This window comes from Triturus cristatus, chromosome 3_2 (genome assembly GCF_964204655.1).
Source record: "Triturus cristatus chromosome 3_2, aTriCri1.1, whole genome shotgun sequence".
Classification (NCBI taxonomy): domain Eukaryota; kingdom Metazoa; phylum Chordata; class Amphibia; order Caudata; family Salamandridae; genus Triturus; species Triturus cristatus.
The window spans coordinates 333447391-333466488 of NC_140584.1; the positions used below are offsets into that span (position 1 = coordinate 333447391).

Here is a 19098-nt window from a genome sequence, read left to right on the forward strand (position 1 = left end):
AAGATGCGGGTGAACTTGATGTGTCTTCTGACCCGGGGATTGCCTCGTCTGCGTCTACTATGAAGGAGGGCGCTTCCTACACTATGGTGCTGCGTCGAGCCGCGGAGACTCTCCATCTCGACCTCCCTACGGTGGCCCTTAAGACCAACCTCCTTACGGAGGTGCTCCAGACGGCGTCTACGTTGGAGCCGCTGCTCCCTTTCAATGAGGCCCTTACCGAAGTCCTCTTGGGTACTTGGTTGCGGCCGGCCTCGGGGGTGCAGGTGGATAAGAACGTCGCTAGGCGTCATCGCCCGGCGCCTGGTGATCCCGCCTTCTTGACCACTCACCCCACGCCTGAGAGCCTCGTCATTCAGGCCTCGACATCGCAGAGTGCCTTTCCCTTGCTTCTCCCGGATAAGGACTCTAAGAGGCTGGTCCAATATGGCAAGAGGTTGTCCTCCTCAGCCAGTTTGGGGTTGAGGTCGGTTAATCCTGCCTGCTTATTGGGCCGTTACTCCCACGCAGTGTGGGATTCGGTGGCGGAGGTTCTGCCTCAGTGCTCTGCTCTGAGGATGTCCAGGCTGTCCTTTCCCAAGAGACTGTGGAGGGCAAGCATGCAGCGAAGTTTGCCATCAGGTGTGGTTTGGACACCGCTGATTCGTTGGGCAGGGCGATTTCCACGACGGTGGCGTTGCAGCACCACTCCTGGTTGCGTTCCACTGGGTTCTCACCCGATGTCCAGAGCTCGCTCATGGATATGCCCTTCGATGGCTACCGCCTCTTTGGTGATAAGGCTAACAATGCCCAGGAGCGCTTTAAAGACTCTCGTGCCACGGCCAAGTCTTTGGGTCTTTTCTTGAAAAACCCTGCCAAGACAGGTTTTCGTTCCTTTCGTGGCCAGGGCAGGGGTACCCAGGCGCGCTCTTCCAGCAAGCCTGTGCAGAACCAGCCTCAGCGAGGCCGTGGGTTCCGCAGGGGCGGGTCTGGTATCCTGCATGTGGGTCAGTCCACTTCCACCCCCGCTGCTTCCGCCTCGAAACCTTCCTAATCCGAGCTTCAGGGGGCACCCCAAGCCAGTGGGTTGCAGGGTTCAACTCCACCACTGGTGCGAGATCACGTCAGACAAGTGGATGCTGCAGATAATCTGTCAAGGTTACTCGCTCCCCTTTCTGTCCTCCCCTCCAGCCATGCCGCCTCGGTACCACCGCATGTTCGGGGATCATTTGGCCCTTCTTCGTCAGGATGTCTCGGTCCTCATGGCCAAGGGGGCCATCGAGTGCGTTCCTGGGCCAGAAGTAGGACGTGGTTGTTATTCCCACTACTTTCTGGTCCCCAAGAAGGACAAGGGGGGCTCGCGCCCCATCTTGGACCTCCGGGACGTCAATCGCTTCCTTCGGAAGGAGAAGTTCAAGATGCTCACTGTGGCTCAGGTCCTGACTGCCCTGGACACTGGAGACTGGACTCCCAGGCTCCAGAGGAGCCGTAGGGGCGGAGCCCCTGTCCCCCTCCGGGGAGCGACGGGGGGACGTCGAAGAGCGAACACGCTTCTTCGACTTCTTCTTATGGCGTGGCTTACTGGAATCTGAAGGTGAAGACTTAGAGTCCGAGAAGCGACGGCTCCGGTCCCTCAAACGGCCCCTAGACCCGGAGCGGCGGTGAGAGGAGTGCTGGAGCTCCAGAAACTTCTGGCACCGCTCCCGTAATGCCTTCGGGGCACGGCAGTCCCGACAATCCCAGGAGTCGTGGTCGTTCTCCAGGCAGTAAATGCAGACATCATGGGGGTCCACTACTGACATATTATGGTGGCACGATCCACAAGACTTAAACCCGGGCATCCCTACGTGCACCAGGAGACAAGAGAAGGAGACAAAAAGTCTCAAAAAAGTGGTCAAAAAATTACCGAGGTATGTGCTCAATCCGGATCTGCACTTTCGGTGCGGAAAAAGAAAGAACTGACGTCAACGCGCATGGGTGGCGCCTAAGTAGTCTTCGTGACGTCATTCCGGCACGTACGACACCACTGACGGACGCGGTGCCTCACAACGCCAGGGGTACTGCTAAGCAGAAAACTTTCCGGATCCAGTCTGACGCCTTGGGGTTATTCTAAGGTAAGAAATCTATCACTAACGTGTCTCATTCAGATACCATTGCCAACATGTTTCAGCCAGTGAACGGCCCTATGGGTCCACGGCTTTCTTCAGGACAAACCAAAGCGATAAATCCCTCCATGGAAATATCAACACAGTGGAAAGTTCACTTAAATCCTGTTTAATACAAGGAAACGCCATATGGATATACTTACACTCGATGTGGCTTTCGCTCCCACGATTCTTCTGGCGACTCTTTTCCTAGTGTTTGACTACAGGACTGCCCCAGTTTTTCTGCACTCATGGGACGTGTGTGGTCCACCAGAATTTGGTAAGAGTCATAACCTTGACACCCGACCACACACAATGAGCTATATTTCGAAGCTAGGCTAAGTGGTGCCCCACTCCACACATTTGAGGCCATTTTCAACTAGTGTGACAACATACGGTTGTTTTACAATGTACAGGAGGACGTGAACAACTTCTTAACTTTAACAACAAGACCCCCTCGGGGGCCACATTTGAATGTTGGGTAGTGAATGGCATAATGTGCATCTTACGGGATACCGGGCTTTTCCCGTTAATCTAAATTTACATAGAAGAAACACCGGGTGTGCTTAGTGTTTCACACCACATTATGATAGCGCTGCGCAGTCCCCCTATGAATGCAGACAAGAGGAGAGGCACACAGCGTGAGGCATACAATATCTTTCAGCTTGTGGTCAATACATGATGTATTGTGATCTGTCTTCTTACAGCTGGGACAAACTTATGAGCGAACGCCACATCGAGGATAAGTATATCCATACGGCGTTTCCTTGGATCAAACAAGTTTTAATTGAACTTTCCACTGTGTTGATATTTCCAGGGAGTGATGTATCGCTTTAGGTTGCCCTGAAGAAAGCTGTGGACCCATAGGGCCGTTCACTAGCTGAAACATGTTGGCAATAGTATTAGGGTCATAGGACCATTGTATCCTGGAAACACCCTACAGTTTGTTTTTTAATATCCTCCATTACTCCATATTAAAGGGACACCTGGAGATTTTGGTGGATTTTTAATCTTTAAGCCCCCTGGCCTTCTCTCAAAAGTGCTCCCTGAGATACGGTAGAGCCCACCCTGGCCTTTAGGAGCCAGGGTGAACCTGATGATGAAGCATGACACTATTAGGGTGTGTGAGGGTTAATATACAAAGAGGTATTGCTCCCAGTAGTGGTAGTAGCATATGATTAGACCCCCTTTTGATAGAGAATTGCCTAGATACGATTTCTATTGGGCAGGATACCTTTTGTTACTGAGTATTATTTGCGAGGACTTATACCTTCCCCTGATTCCACTCCCTCTGTGTGGAAGTACCTCTCCACACTTCAGGCCTTCCGCCTGGTATTGTTTATGGCCTAAATGTACCTAGCCTGTGTGTAGGTGTTAAGCTATGGGAGAGGAGTTGGCCTAACGGCTAGGGCGGTCGACCTCGAATCTGGGGAACCGAGTTCGAGTCTCAGCAAGGACGCTGAACATCCTGTGGTTCTGGGCAAATCACTTAATCTCCCCGTGCCTAACAAAAATGAATGTGTCCTCATGTAACGCAACTGGTGCTATATAAAGCGCTCTGATACCCGATACCGGGTCAACTTCGCGCTATTAAAAACTCAGTAAAAAAAAAGAATAATAAAGAAAAATAATAAAAAGAAAAGAATCTTTCTAGGATTTAGTCAACCCCATTACCTGAAGAGAGAGACTGTAGGACCCCGTCCTGGTCTCGAGCTGGACACCCCGCAAGGGATGTTTTAGACCACTGCGAGGTGGAGTGTCTGCATGCAGAAACCTCAGCGTCTCTGGTCAGTGTGTCGGCCGGGAAGTTTCGGTCTCCTCTAGCTATCTTAGCAAGATGTGATGTATATATACCCATAGGTCTCCCCAGGGGTCCTACCTTGCTGTATTACTGTGTCGGCCTAAGGATGATGTCGGATATGAACTTTATACATAGGTATTATACAGTAGATGGTAGTCCTGCTGTGCTTCCAAGAATCCTCTTGCATAAGTATGAGATTTCGAACTAGGGAATAACTGCTTTCTGAATGCAGCGTTGTATCTAGGTAAAAGGTCAGTCCCTGTAAACCGTGACAAGTGTAATGTAGGGAAGAATATAGGTGAAGGGTGATAAAATCACAGAGGCCTATATTATGGTACCTATATGGAATATAACACTGGAACAAGAATGGTTAATGTATGTAGATTTTCTTTCCCACACCTTCCTCATCAGGAGCTGAGTGTAGCACTGTTAACTGCTTCCTTTGTGTGGTGAGGCGTTTGTTGCTTCTGCTGGAGAGCAATGTAATTAACTTGGCCTTGTTTCTGATCCTGAGCTGAGCCAGGGAAATACAGTAAATCTGGTTGACCCATTTTGACCCATAAGGGATACATATTCCTTCCTGGGACTTGCACATATGACCTGGGTGCATACTTTACACCCCAGTTTGATGCCTCACTGGACTCTGTAGGCCAAAGGGGAGTGAAACTGCACTCCAAGGTAGATTTCCCCTTATGTCTATACTAAAGGGTCACTGCAGACAACAGAAAACCATATTGACTTTTTTTCATGGATGTCCACTAATAATATGAAAGACACACAATTGATGGACGGAATGCAGAACAAATCAAAACATTCACCCCCAGTCAAGCGATCTGGGTTAAATACATCATTCTTTTGCTCACCATGCCACCCCAGTTTAGACCTGGCCATATGCAAATCAGTCTTAACCCTGTGCCTCATGGGAACAGTCCAGCCCGATCTGCCAAGCCAGGTCCTCCCTGGACCAGAAACAAGCATCCTAGGACCGGTTTCAGGGTTTCACCCCTCTTCAGCCAGGATAGCTTGATTCCAGTGGCACAGTGAGCCCAGGACTCACGTCTGAGCATACCTGGCGCACTTAGAGTGAGAAAGCAAAAGACACACAATTGATGAACGGAATGCAGAACAAATCAAAACATTCACCCCCAGTCAAGAGATCTGGGTTAAATCCATCATTCTTTTGCTCACCATGCCACCCCAGTTTAGACCTGGCCATATGCAAATCAGTCTTGACCCTGTGCCTCATGGGAACAGTCCAGTCCGAACTGCCAAGCCAGGTCCTCCCTGGACCAGAAACAAGCATCCTAGGACCGGTTTCGGGGTTTCACCCCTCTTCAGCCAGGATAGCTTGATTCCAGTGGCACAGTGAGCCCAGGACTCACGTCTGAGCATACCTGGCGCACTTAGGGCGAGAAAGCAAAAGACACACAATTAATGGACGGAATGCAGAACAAATCAAAACATTCAGCCCCAGTCAAGAGATCTGGGTTAAATCCATCAATCTTTTGCTCACCATGCCACCGCAGTTTAGACCTGGCAATATGCAAATCAGTCTTGACCCTGTGCCTCATGGGAACAGTCCAGCCCGAAATGCCAAGCCAGGTCCTCCCTGGACCAGAAACAAGCATCCTAGGACCGGTTTCGGGGTATCACCCCTCTTCAGCCAGGAAAGCTTGATTCCAGTGGCAATCAGATCAGAGGGTCTTTAACACCCCTCAGTGGCAGAGCATTCCAAGCCTGTGCCGCCAGCCGCTTACATCGAGGAATCTGCGTCAAGAGTTGGGATGCCGAACGCAGCTATCTTGCCGGAGTATAGAAAGCCAGCCTATTCTGTAAATATAGGGCTTTGTGAGCAATGGACAAGATTTTAAATTTTATCCGAGCCTTTGCCGGGAGCCAATGCAGAGATCGCAGATGAGAGCGCACACTGCACCTGCTGGAAAGACCCAGCAGGAGCCGGGCGGCTGAGTTTTGAATCACCTGCAATTTATCCAACAGGTAGCCCAGAATGCCAGCGTACAATGGATTAGCATAATCGAAGCGCAAGAGAATTAAAGCACGAACCACAGTCTCCTTCGCAGACTTAGGTAGAAGAGGAAGAAACCTCCTCAGAGACTTAAGGATACTAAAGCAGGAGCCAGCCAGCTTCTTAACCTGCGATGAGAAGATCAGGTTCTCACTGAACCAGACCCCGAGATTCTTGACAGAATCACCCTTAGAGCTGGGAAGAGGGGAACCAGGGGGCCATAGCTTTTCTCAGAAGTCGTCCGGGAAGGCACCATACAAGAGGATCTCCGATTTCTCCTCATTGCATTTGAGCTATGCCTGAGAAAGCCACTGAAAGACTGAGGATAGGCAGTGTTGGGCGGGGAGAACCGAGTCCTCATTATTTTCAAACATACATTCTCACACTTTCCTGTAACTCACGTATGTGCTGTTCTATGACTGGGACATGACTTCAATCCTCCTGCACCTCACCAAACATCTCACGAGAAGCCAAACTACAAGCCACATCCTACAAACCGAGCACACCAAGAGGGTGAAAGAAACATAACATGAATTGGAGGGCTTTGCAATCATGTCAGGGGTATTACGAGCAATAGTAATTTTAAAAAAAAGAATTTCTATAAGATGGTTACAGGGTTTCCTTTGCATATTCTTCAACATTGAATAATTCAAGGTACATGAAAGAATGCTGAATATATTATACACTATCACAGTCCCAGGAAGGGTACTTATGTCTCAAAAGGGTCACAAGGCACTGCGCTGTGACACTTGTCACTGTGGAAATGTCCTAAGCCAGGCAGTAATAATGAGAATGAGTGAAAACAGTGTGCCACCCCACCCCTTTGCTCCCAGAAAATATAGCCCAGAGGAAGAAATCCAAAAGTTTCATGAAGTTGCCACTGAACAGATAATACTGCACCCTAATTTTTTTTTTTTTTTACAAAGGTTATCCTGTAATACAGCAATTGTGGATCGATGGCCACTTCTAAGCTGAAAGAGCATGTTGTTGAAAAACGTATCATTTACCTGTCGGTGTAGTTTTACAGTTTGAAGAATTTTCTGTATTCACATGCTGTGCAATATTCTGCCATCTAGTGGTTGGGTCCGGAATTGTTGTGTTTTTTCTTTCTATTTGTTAGTGGGCGTCGACATACCACATAGGACCATTTGTCCTTCTGTGACGTTAACGGGTTTCCTCTGGAAGCTCCCACCTTTGGTCGCCATCTTCAGATTCTTTTTTTCTTCTTCTTTCCTCCCTTTTATCTCATTTTTCTTGGTAGAGGAGGGTGCGTTCGCTAGTGAATCCAGAAAATTCTTCAAGCTGCAAAACTACACCGACAGGTAAGAAACTATACGTTTTTTCTGGATTCACATGCTGTGCATAGACTTTGTAGCAGTCTGCTAGTCTTATGGTGGCTGGGTGGAAGATGAGCATTGGTTTGTGAATAGATGTTGCAAGACTTTTTGTCCTACTTGTGCTTCCTTATTCATTTGAATGTCCACACAGTAATGTTTCCTGAACGTGTGCACCGATGACCATGTTGCTGCCATGCAAAATGTCCTGAATTGGAGTAATGGCTAGAAAGGTGATTTTTGCTCCTTTCTTTCTTGTTGAGTGAGCCTGCAGGGCTTCTTGTAATGTTTGTCCTGCTTGTTTGTGGCACAATTGTATGGCTTGTGCAATCCATCTTGCAATTGTGTTCTTGGTTACTGGCCTTCCCAGAAAACTGTTTGCAAAAGATACAAAGAATTTCTTTGTCTTTCTGTATTCCTTTTCTGTTTTTAATGTAATACATGACTGCTCTTCTAGTGTCAAGAGTGTGCAGTGCTTTCTCTGCTTGGGTCTTTAGATTTTGGAAGAAACGTGGTATTTGTATGGATTAGTTTATGTGGAATTTTGATACCACCTTTGGCATGAAATGTGGATCTGTTCTTATGACGCTTCTGTTTTTATGTATTTGGAAGTAGGGTTCCTGTAATGTCAGTGCTTGCAACTCACTAGCTCTACGTAGTGAGGTTACCGCCACTAAAAAGGCTGTCTTCAGTGTGAGGAATGTGGTGTCGCCTTGTGTAGTGGTTCAAATGGTGTTTTCATTAGCTGAGTGAGTACTACATTTAGATTCCATGTGGGTGCTGGCACTGTGTTTGGTGAGGCGATTCTTTTTGCCCCTTCCAGAAACCTTTTTACCACGTGAGAAGTGAAGAAGCTCTTCCCCGTGAGTCCTCTTGTATATGCTACAATTGCTGCTAGGTGAACTTTCAGTGATGGGTGGGTAAGTTTACTCTGCAGTAGATGTGTTAAATACCTTAGAACTGTCTTTTCTTTTGTGATTTTTTGGGAAAGGCCTTCTCCGAGGCACCATAGAGAGTATTGTTCCCATTTTGTCAAGTAACATTTTCTAGTGGTCGGCTTTCTCGCTTCCCTTAGGACTGCCATAGTACTTTCTGGTAGCTTTAGGTGCGCAAATTCTTTGTCTACAGGAGCCATGCAGCGAGGCTCAGGCTTTCTGGATCTGGGTGGTGCACGCTTCCTTCTTGCATGGTTAGCAAGTCTTGTCTGTTTGGCAATTTGTGAACTGTCCCTTGAGATATCTTCATTATCTCTGAAAACCATGTTTGTCTCGCCCATTGTGGGGCAATAAGAATCACTGTCATGTGGCTGATCCTGCACTTGTTGATTACTTTGTGGAGTAGTGGTATCGGGGGAAAGGCGTAAGCAACTCTCCCTGACCAGTTTATCCATAGCGCATTGCCTAGGGGCTGATTGCAAAGTTGCCTGGACGCGAAGCATTGGCATTTTGGGGTGTTGCAAAGAGGTCGAATTCTGGAGTTCCACATTTGCGGAAAATCTTGTTGAGTTCGTATTGATTCACCTTCCACTCGTGGGATGACAAAGCTTGTCTGCTCAGTCTGTCCGCTTCTACATTGTCCTTGCCTGGCAAGTGGGTTGCTATTATGTTTATGTTCCGTGGGATCAGCCAAATCCAGAGTTGCTGAGCTAGAGTCGAAAGTGCTACAGAATGTGTTCCCCCTTGTTTGTGTATGTAAAACATGGTGGTTGTGTTGTCTGTTTGTATCAGCATTATTTTGCCGTACAACTCTTTCTGAAAGGCTTTTAAGGCTAGGAACACTGCCTTTAGGATGTTGATGTGCTGTACCGCTTCTTGCTGTGTCCACAGTCCCCTCAGCTTGAGGTTATCCATGTGAGCTCCCCATCCAATTTGTGAGGCATCTGTCGTTATGGTCACTGTTGGAGTTGGTAGGTTGAAAGGTCTCCCTTGGGATATGTTCCCCTTGTTCCACCATGCTATTTCTTCCTGTATTTGTTGTGTGACAACCACTAGATCCTCCCAACTCCCTGTTGCTTGTGACCATTATGCTTGAAGTCATTCCTGGAATGGTTTCATGTGTAGACGGATGTTTGGGTTTAAGTGAATGCATGAAGCCATCATCCCTAGTAACTTCCCCACTGTCCTCACCGTCAGGACTTGCCCCTTCCGGTATAGCTGTGTCTCCTTTAATAAGGATATTGTTTGTTTCTTGCTTTGGAATACTTTCCCCACTGCTGTATCTATTCTTGCTCCTAAGAACATTTTGTCTTGGTTTGGCTCTGGTGAAGATTTGTCCCAGTTTATTGAAAACCCAAGCTTGATTAGTATATCTATTGCCTGATGTATATGTTGTTTGCAGACTTTGTACGAGTTTGCCCTTACTAACCAGTCGTCTATGTACGGTATACATGTATTCCCTGTCTTCTCAAGTGTGCGGCTACTGCTGCTAGACACTTTGTGAACACAACTTGGTGCTGACTTTAGACCGAATGCTAGCACTTTGAATTGGTTTGTGTCGTCGGCTACAAATCTTAGCAACTTTTTGTGTCTGTTGTTCATTGGGATGTGCAGATAGGCATCTTTTAAGTCTATCGTAGCCATGTAGTGTCCGTTTTATACTTTTATGAACTTGTTGAGGAATCTCTGAGATCTAAAATAGGACCTAGTGTTCCATCTATCTTTGGGATTAGGAAGTACGTAGAGTAATTTCCCTCGTTTCTTTTTATGTGTGGTACGTGTTCTATCGCTTCTTTTGCTTGTAGTTCCTGTACTTCTTGGAGTAATAGAGTAGTTTCTCCTTTGAAAAGTATTTTCCTCTTTGGTATTTTGTTTGGAGATTTTTTTGACTAGTTCTATGCAGTTATCATATTGTATTATGTCTATGATCCAATTGTCGGAAGTGATTTCTTTCTATTTTTGGTAGCAATTCTTTAGTCTGCCTCCTAGTGGTATAGAATGTTGGAGGAACAGTTTTTTTGGTTGATGTTTTTGATTCTTTGTGCGCACCCTCCGTGATCTTGCTGGAGTGTGTGCCGTGTTTGCAATGCAGTCATTTAGCTTGTGTGGCTGCTCCCGCTCTTTGTAGAAGGCCTCTTCCATGAGGGCGTCCTCTAAAGGATTGTCTGCCTTGTTGGTATTGCCAATTTTGCAGCTGTCCTTGTTGTTGTCCCAGGTTTCCACCTTGGTAACCTTGTTCGTAAGTTTGATGCAAAGTTGTGGGGTGATGGTTCTCTCTCCCCGTTGGTCTCCTCGAGGAGGTGGTTCATCTACGCATGTCATGTCCCTCTGAATTGTAGTGCACCCTTAGACCTTGCTGTTTCATTGTCTTTCTTTATTTGGTTCAGCGGGTCATCCCCAGTGCTTCCAAAAAGCTGTTCCCTATTGAACGCTGAGTTCAGTATGTAGTTTTGCACTTTTGGCTTGAATCTCGAGATCTGCAACCATGCGTGCCTTCTTTCCGTGATGCCAATCATCATTTGTCTGCTTGATGTTTCAGCGGCATCTAGGGCCGATTTTAAGCATATATTTGCAATATTGTTCCCCTCTTCTACGAAGTGGCTTGATCTTTTTTGGTATTGTTCTGGTAGGTGTTTCAGTAGATCTCCCGCCTCCCAATGTTAGTATGCATGTCTGTTTAGCAAGGCACTGGAATTGGCGATGCGCCATTGGTTTGCTGCACTTCTCTCGACCTTTCTCCCCATTAAGATCCATTCTTTTGCCTTCCTTGTCAGGTGGTAGACCAGTAGTGGTAGGCACATTAGTTCTCTTCCTGGCTGTGGCTGTGATGATGGAGTCCGCAGTCACTGACCCTTTGATGTAAATAGGGTCTTTTATATTTCTTTTCTCCCCTAGTAGTGACTGCCTTACATGTGGCAGGCTCCTTAAATGTTTCCTTTCCTTGGTCTAGTACACTTGGCATCACAGGAAGGATTTGGTTCCTTGATTGTATAGGCATTAATGTTTCGAGCAAAAAACATGATTGGTTTTTTTTTCTTCCATTTGTACCCCATAGGTCTCTGCAGCTTTCCTGATGACCTGGTTGTACATACCAATGTCGTCTGGTGGGGAAGGTTTCGAAGGACAGGTGTCGACAGCTTCCTCTGGGGAGTCTGTGTCGAGGTCTTGCCATTGTAGGTCTTGAATCTCAGAGGCTTCAGATTCCAGGTAGGTTTGTTCTTCTTTCTCACAAAAGAACTCATCCTGTTCCTCCAAAGCTTCTGGCGTCAGTGGAGGTTCTAACTCCTTGACGATCTTTTCCGTCAAGATTTTCATCGGTATCTTGAATTGCTTCAAGCTGTTGTCGAAATCCTCTTTAAGTTGCAAAATACTGGCCATTTCTGCATCCAGTCTCTTCCTTTTCTTCTTGATCTCCGAAGCGTGCGCCACGGCGTCGAGAGTTTCTTCTCTTCTTTTCGCAGCCGACGGCGTCTTTTACGTAGACATGGGCATCGGGCCATGTTTTCCGACAAAGTCGAAAAAAACAACAGGGGATAAGCTCTCTTCAATGGCTCTGTGCTGGCTGGGGTCAGCGCGCCCGAGTGGCAGTTATACTGTCGGTGCGGATGTCACGACTAACACGACGCCAACGATATCACACGGAATCGACCGGATCCGTTTACTGGCACGCAGGGGTACTGCTATCAAAAATCTTCCCGGATCCAGCTAAACGCCTGGAATTTCAAAGGTAAGGAATCTGCGGCTAGGTAATTCTATCAGATATAATGAAACAGTTCAAGCGTTTACAATAAATTTAACTTGTGGAAAATAATGCTACTGAAGTTTGCCTGATAGAGGCTTAGAGTTAAAAAATATTTAGATGGTCATGAGTATGAGCAAAGCTTTTATCTTTTTTTTCAGCATTCAATATCTAGATAACCTGCAGTGCTGACTGGTGTCACTAGGTTTGAGTCCCATACAGAAAGCATAACATGTGGTGGTAAGGGGGGATGGTGGATTTGGCGGGATATGAGACCAGGAGGTTCTCAACCATTGCGTTTTGCAGTGTCCAAGGCCAGAGGGTGAGGGAGGAAGATTTTTTTTTCTTTTTAAATTAGTGTTCCCTTTAAACATTTGTCTGAACAAAGCTGTGCCTGCATTTTAACTTGTATTAATTACATGTTTTTAAGTAGCATTTCTGCCATAATTTACCAACTCTAAAGGCCTGCTACTCTAATTTTGGGAGTTTAGAAGTTTTGAGAATTAGTGCTAAAGGGGGCTGCCTTCACACTAACCAACTGGTAAACGGCGCACAGTACAATTAAACACAAGCATTGCTGAAGTAAAAAAGAAGGGCTATGACTTGGCTGTGTTTTTTCTCCCTCTGTTGTTGGAGCTCCAGGCAGCTCTGGCACTTGGTGGTGGAGGAGGCTGAGCGGGGGACCTTGGTGAGGAATGTGGCTCTAGATTGGGGCTGGAGGTTGCTCCTGTCTCTGAGCAACGGCTGAGGCTGGGATCAAAGACCAGGGAGCACTATTTCATTCTGAATCTGGAGAACGAACACCTGGCTGTGACCGAGAAGATTGACAGTGAGACAGTGTGTGTGCCAGCCTACGCCACGTTCAGCTAGAGGAAGTAGTGAATGAAATTGCACTGGTTCTGTTCAGTTTGGAAGTGGAGATTCTAAATAGAAGTGGCAAATCTCTCCGTTTCATCACTGCTGACAGCGTTTTGAGGATTACGGAGGCCACAACTGCAGGAAATTGCATTACACTGGAGCCCCAGAGATCCTGATGTCGGTGTAGACTCAGTAAACCAATACAAATTTAAATTTAAAATTTTATTAGGAGTTTCCAAATCAACAGCAATTTATTTTATACATATTGAGTTGTGCATGCTGTATATCTCAGATGTTATTAAAATTGCGCCTATACTATTGTGGCACAAAATTTGGGTTACGTCTGAGACCTCATTAAATAGAGACTTAATCACAGACTGCCTTAGCCTTGATGGATTAACTAACATTAAATGGCTAACCTATGTAAAAAACATGCTGACTGATCTCGGTCACCCCGAGTTCTTTGTGAGGCCATCAAGTATGGAAATGGTGTCCAGAAAAATGTTAAGAGAGTTGGCTCTCAACCTCCTAATAACTAACAGATGGATTCTGGAAAAAACTAAAACAACAGTCACTGATTTCCAAAAAATAACTATGCATGAAGGCCTTCAAAGGTACCTGTTAATCCAGCCAAATTGTTATGCTCGAATGTTACTGACCCGTCTCAGACTTGGTTATTTTTATTCGCATGATTACATTTCCAGTCTGTAACATTTGGTCTAATGAAATTTTACCATGTCCTTGTGATGACATTTTTGCTCAATCAAATATTCATTGTGTTTTATTCTGCAAATTTTACCAGCTGCCCAGGGGAGCCTTTCTGAAACCAATTTTAAAGACTTGGGGAATACGCACTTGCAGATCAGCCATGACTAGGCTATTACAACTAGAAAATGAAAGTATTATTTTTGCAGTAACTAGCTTTTTAAAACTGGTCATCAAATTTCGGAACTCAATGCAATCATTCTAAAATGCACTTTATGTCTTTGATTATTTTAATTCTTTTATCTGTTTTTATCTGCATCAAAAATGTATTGTACTTTTTTAAATGTATGCTTTTATGATTTTGCTCTGAAAATCGAATAAAGCTTTCTTGATTGATTGAGTGCTGCAGCTCTTAGAGGCCTTCCTGGGTCACAAAGCCCTGGGTACTTAGGGTACCATTTACCAGGGGCTGACATGTGGCCAAGGTTTGCCAATTTGGGTTTGGTTTGTTTTAGGGAAGGAACATAGGCCCTGGGCACCTGATTGGCAGGAGTCCAGGGCACACTCAATCAAAGTACACTCAGCAATTCAGCAAAAAGTGGGAGCATACCAGGCAAGAAAGATGGCACTTTCTCACACCAGTCCCTCGAGGAAGCCCTATCTGGGAATTGTAAGCTATAGGTACTATTGACCGGTAACAATTAAGAAGGGTAAGTTACCTACCTGCCCTTACGTGTTGCTCAATTACCAACCTCACTTTTGGACAGGTCATGAAGAAAGCCCCCCCCCGACCCAGCTGGGCAAAAGAAGGGCTGAAACATGTCGACCACTCACATGGACTAACAGGTGCTATAGAATAGTAGTATTTCTATATGCGCACCGCCTTGATTTTAACCTTGCCCCATCCCCAACTGAATAAAGTCTTTGGTATGGAGATGTAGGCAATTTTAACTCACCTCACTTAGTTTCACTTTATTACTGATCACTACTGTTATCACCAGTTGGTCTACCTACGGGTCGAGGAAAGCATATTTTCTATAAAAGACCCGATGATGATGCATTCATGTGATGTAAGAAGCGGATAATCAAGATATATCGCTCCACCATTCCTGAACGTGATTGAGGGTTTTTTAAGACGGTCAACATACATGACCTTGGCTGTAATACAGGTACAAGTGATTCATTCTCCTATGATTACCTGCACCAACAACATAGACATCAAGGGAATCAGGGTCAAAAAGCACAGGGGAGGGAGAAAGAAGTAAAGGAGGGATCCAACTGAGAAAACTGCACTTTTGTAGTGTGCTTAAGTCCAAAGAAAAATGTAGCGCCTATTAAATGGGCAGTGGAAGAGCACATGTAACGTTGCCATGCTCCAGGGGATGCACAACCACACAAAGAGGAAGGAAGCCTATGTCAGCTGACCTATAAGAACCAAGTAAATGAAGTAGACATTGGAGCCAACCAATGGTAAGTAATGGGTGGACTCCAAGCCCAATGATAGAAAACAAAATGTCTTGAAGAGAGCACATTACTGTTTATGTAAGACCGAAAAAGGCACACTTTCCTAATAATATTCTACACGCATACCAAGGTTGGTGTAAATCAATTAAGTAGTTTTGGATAGATCTTTCATCAACATATCCTACAGAAGCTAAAATGTGAAATTGCTGCTTTTGTCACCCTCCCCCGGCCACCCAACCCTTTAACTTTTTTCCCCATGGGTGGCTTTTTAAGCAGCATTCCAATAAATGATGATTCTTTGATACCATAGTCTTCAATATAGAGGCCTAACACTCCAGAAGGTCTGTGTTTATTTCATACCAATCATCATCAGACTGTGGAAGGTCAAAGGTGCATTTTAAGAGAGGTGATGAGGTCTGCCCTGAGTTTACTTCAGTTTTAAATGTTTCACCAAAGTATGTAATACTCACCAAGAACAATCGATGTTTTCTGTTTGGAGCTGTTGTGTAAGATAAGTTGTGCACAGAATAAACGCGGTGTTGTCATGGCCTTCAGTCTCTAAATTACAAATAATATCGAGAACTTCTCTACAGTCCACTTTTGAAATCTAGCAGGAAAACAAAGGAAACTTTTTTTAAAATGACAGCACCATTTATTTAAAGAACAAAATGCAATATTATACAATTGCTACTAGTTGGGAATGAGTAGATGGGTGACTGTTTCTGCACAAAAAGGCAGGCACTTTAATAAGCTCAAGAGGTCTCTGTATGCGTCTCTCAGCAGAACTAGGGCCCACTCACTATGTATGCTTTACCATCCCTTCCTATAAAGTTCCAAAATGGTTGTTCCGACAAAGAAGCACACCACCTGCTCAGAAATTATGATTATTGTGTGTTGGTAAGTCGAAGTATGGGGACAAAGAGTTCCAGAATTACAATAAAGGCATATTCCTTAGCATGTTCTCATACTTTTCCCCCTTCTTTCAGAACTGAATTGAAACCAGGCTTTATGGATATATGGCATTGGGAAAGGCAGACACACAATGCCTTTGAGGTTTCAAGCAGTTGTGTAGGCATTCTAAGCTAAACACACCAACCCCTCTTGAATGGATTACAAAATGACTGTCTTTAAGGGTGCACTGGTTTAGCCCAGACATGTCTTTAAAAAAGTTTCCAGGTGTGTTAGCCCAATTTGTCGAGTTGACATAAACCAAGAATACATCTCCAAGGATTTGGGGGGTTGAGGTGGCAGAGAAGGTGTGAGACACACTGCTGGCATCTCAGCAAAAGTTCCCCATTGCAATTTGGTACATGCAGTTCATGATCATGTCAATAAATCACAAAGAAGGGAGTGTTCACCATCAGCTAGTGGAACCTGTGTTGGGTCATAAGGAAATGAAGCCCTCTGTTAAGATCTACTTCTGGAGGATGCTTTAAAAGAGCAATGTTTACACAATGCATGAGAAGTAGCCAGTGTTGCAGTCATGCAGGTTCAGAACAAGTCACATACTGAAGGAAAATTATTGTTATTAGTAGGCTGGTTAAAAAGTAGTTTAGAGATATTACACCTCTGATGCAAAAAGAGGATTTATTATTTTATTCAGAGACCAACTGCAAGTTCTTAGACACCTGCTCATATGTTATTTCAAGATTAAAAGTTGCTGGCTCCAGTCACTGTAGCTATGATGTTATCTGAATTCCCAAGATGAGCATAATTTAGTTTCTCAAGAACAAAAACATTAAGTTCAAGAAGAGAATAAAGGGATGGATAACTGCGTAAAACATTTATTGCTTCAAGGCTGAATATAAGACCTGAAACTCAAAAAAGAATCAAAGTGGTTTTCTGATAGGAAAATATGACATTAGAACCAAAATTGGCTGGGCACAATTCAATTATTGCTTTTTAAATTCTTTTTATTTAACAGTTAAACAAAGTAAACTGCTGTAAAATTAGAGACAGCAGCTCAGTAAAGAAAAACAGCAACAGCCATTGACAAAGACCTTGAAGGAGAGTCATATTGCATCACTGGGCCATTACAGCAGCATTCCACAGGTTGTTGCTAAAATCAACAGCATTATTATTACAAGACATCATCATCAGCACTATCCAGGGGTTCACATATGCCTCCCATATACTCATTTCATTTACCCCATATTTTAGTCCATTTATTTTGGCACCCCCCTTTTGCATATACCACCCTCTCTGCCAGCATACACCAATCCATGTCTTTCTTCCAGCCCACCAAACCCGGGCTCAATTCCGATCGCCACGTGAGTTATATTCCACTTGGCCACCATCAGTCCCAAGGTGAACCAGAGTCGGTCCATACAACTGAGGTCTGTTTCAGCCCACACGTTAAAATTCAGTTGTTATGGAAATCATGAAATACACAAACTTAAAGTCCTAAAATAACCAGACTTTTCAGATGCACTAAAGTATTGATGGTTTTGCTCCTATCAACATATGCCTTTACATTTAAAATTAAAATTTCTTGAATACTGCCTCCAGAGATCACCTTACATTTTACAAAATTCATTAAACTTTACATAACCTGTGGGCTCGAATTGTCCACTAATTGAACAGTCTGTTGGCTGCCCATGCTTCGCAACATTGCCACCTCCCAGATAACACAAGCTCTAAAAATACACAAGAGACACCTTCCTCAACCTCAACACACTTAACATGGTACAGCAAGTCATACAACCAAGAAACTTCCTCGCCCTTGTTTTATCAACATCACCAACAATCCAATACAAACCACCTGAACCCCTGGGGTGGACAGATCCCTCAGTCATCCCTATTTCCCTGCTCAAACCAAGGTGAGCCCAAAAGAGAAGACAAACCTTTACATGCTTCTTGAACCTCTCCACAGACAACCTAATGCTCAAACTCATCTCTTGCCCTATAAACTCCAACACTTTTTTGAAAAACTGTGTAAACATCCAGGCTCATATTAAACATGCAAGTGCAAACCAAAGCGTTCAGCACCATTGTACTCTAAAGACCTTGCTGTCAATAAACAATACTTTTGCAGACAGAAAGGACAAGCATTTGCAATGCAATAGGTCTCGCAATAATTGAGTTTGAGCTATTGGCATTGCTAAATATTGCAACACCAATTGCAACAAAAGCCTATAAATTTTAGGGCAAAAAAATGTGTATTTATTTTTGTAGCAATGGTGGCATGCTGCGCTTTAGATGAATATGTTTAAAAGTAAAGTGCGCCATACTGCGATTGCTACAATAGTTAATTGTGGATGCGTTAACAATTGATGTGTGCACTGATGGCTGGTGGTGTGTGTGCCTGTAGAAATTGTGCCCTGATGGCTGGTGGTGTGTGTGCCTGGTGGAAGTGTGCACTGCCGGCTGGTGGTGTGTGTGCCTGGTGGAAGCGTGCACTGACGGCTGGTGGTGTGTGTGCCTGGTGAAAGCGTGCACTGACGGCTGGTGGTGTGTGCCTGGTGAAAGCATGCACTGACGGCTGGTGGTATGTGTGTGCCTGGTGAAAGCGTGCACTGACGGCTGCTGCTGTGTGTGTGTGCCTGGTGAAAGCGTGCACGGACGGTTGGTGGTGTGTGCGTGTGCCTGGTGAAAGCGTGCACTGACGTCTGGTGGTGTGTGCCTGGTGGAAGCGTGCACTGACGGCTGGTGGTGGTTGTGCCTGGTGAAAGCGTGCACTGACGGCTGGTGGTGTTTGTGCCCGGTGAAAGCATGCACTGACGACTGATGGTGCCTGTGCCTGGTGAAAGTGTGCACTGATGGTGTGGTTGTGTGTGTGGTTGTGTGTGTGTGTGGTTGTTTGTGTGTGTGGTTGTGTGTGTGTGTGGGGGGGGTGTGTGTGGTTGGGTGTGTGTGTGGTTGGGTGTGTGTGTGTGGTTGGTTGTTTGTGTGGTTGTGTGTGTGGTTGTGTGTGTGTGGTTGTGTGTGTGGTTGTGTGTGTGGTTGTGTGTGTGGTTGTGTGTGCTGTGGTTGTGTGTGTGGTTGTGTGTGCTGTGGTTGTGTGTGTGTGTGGTTATGGTTGTGTGTGTGTGGTTATGGTTGTGTGTGTGTGGTTGTGTGTGTGTGGTTGTGTGTGTGTGTGGTTGTGTGTGTGTGAGGCAGCCAGCCACCCTGCAC

General features: G+C 45.3%; 1 protein-coding gene across 1 annotated transcript in view; it reads right to left on the minus strand.

The window, feature by feature from the left end:
* RLF (RLF zinc finger) overlaps nt 1-19098 on the minus strand; it is a 314153-nt gene that overhangs the window by 75376 nt on the left and 219679 nt on the right. Inside the window, exon 6 of the mRNA XM_085647033.1 lies at nt 15453-15589. Coding sequence (XP_085503159.1) covers nt 15453-15589 — 137 coding nt within the window. The remainder of the gene's footprint in view (nt 1-15452; nt 15590-19098) is intronic.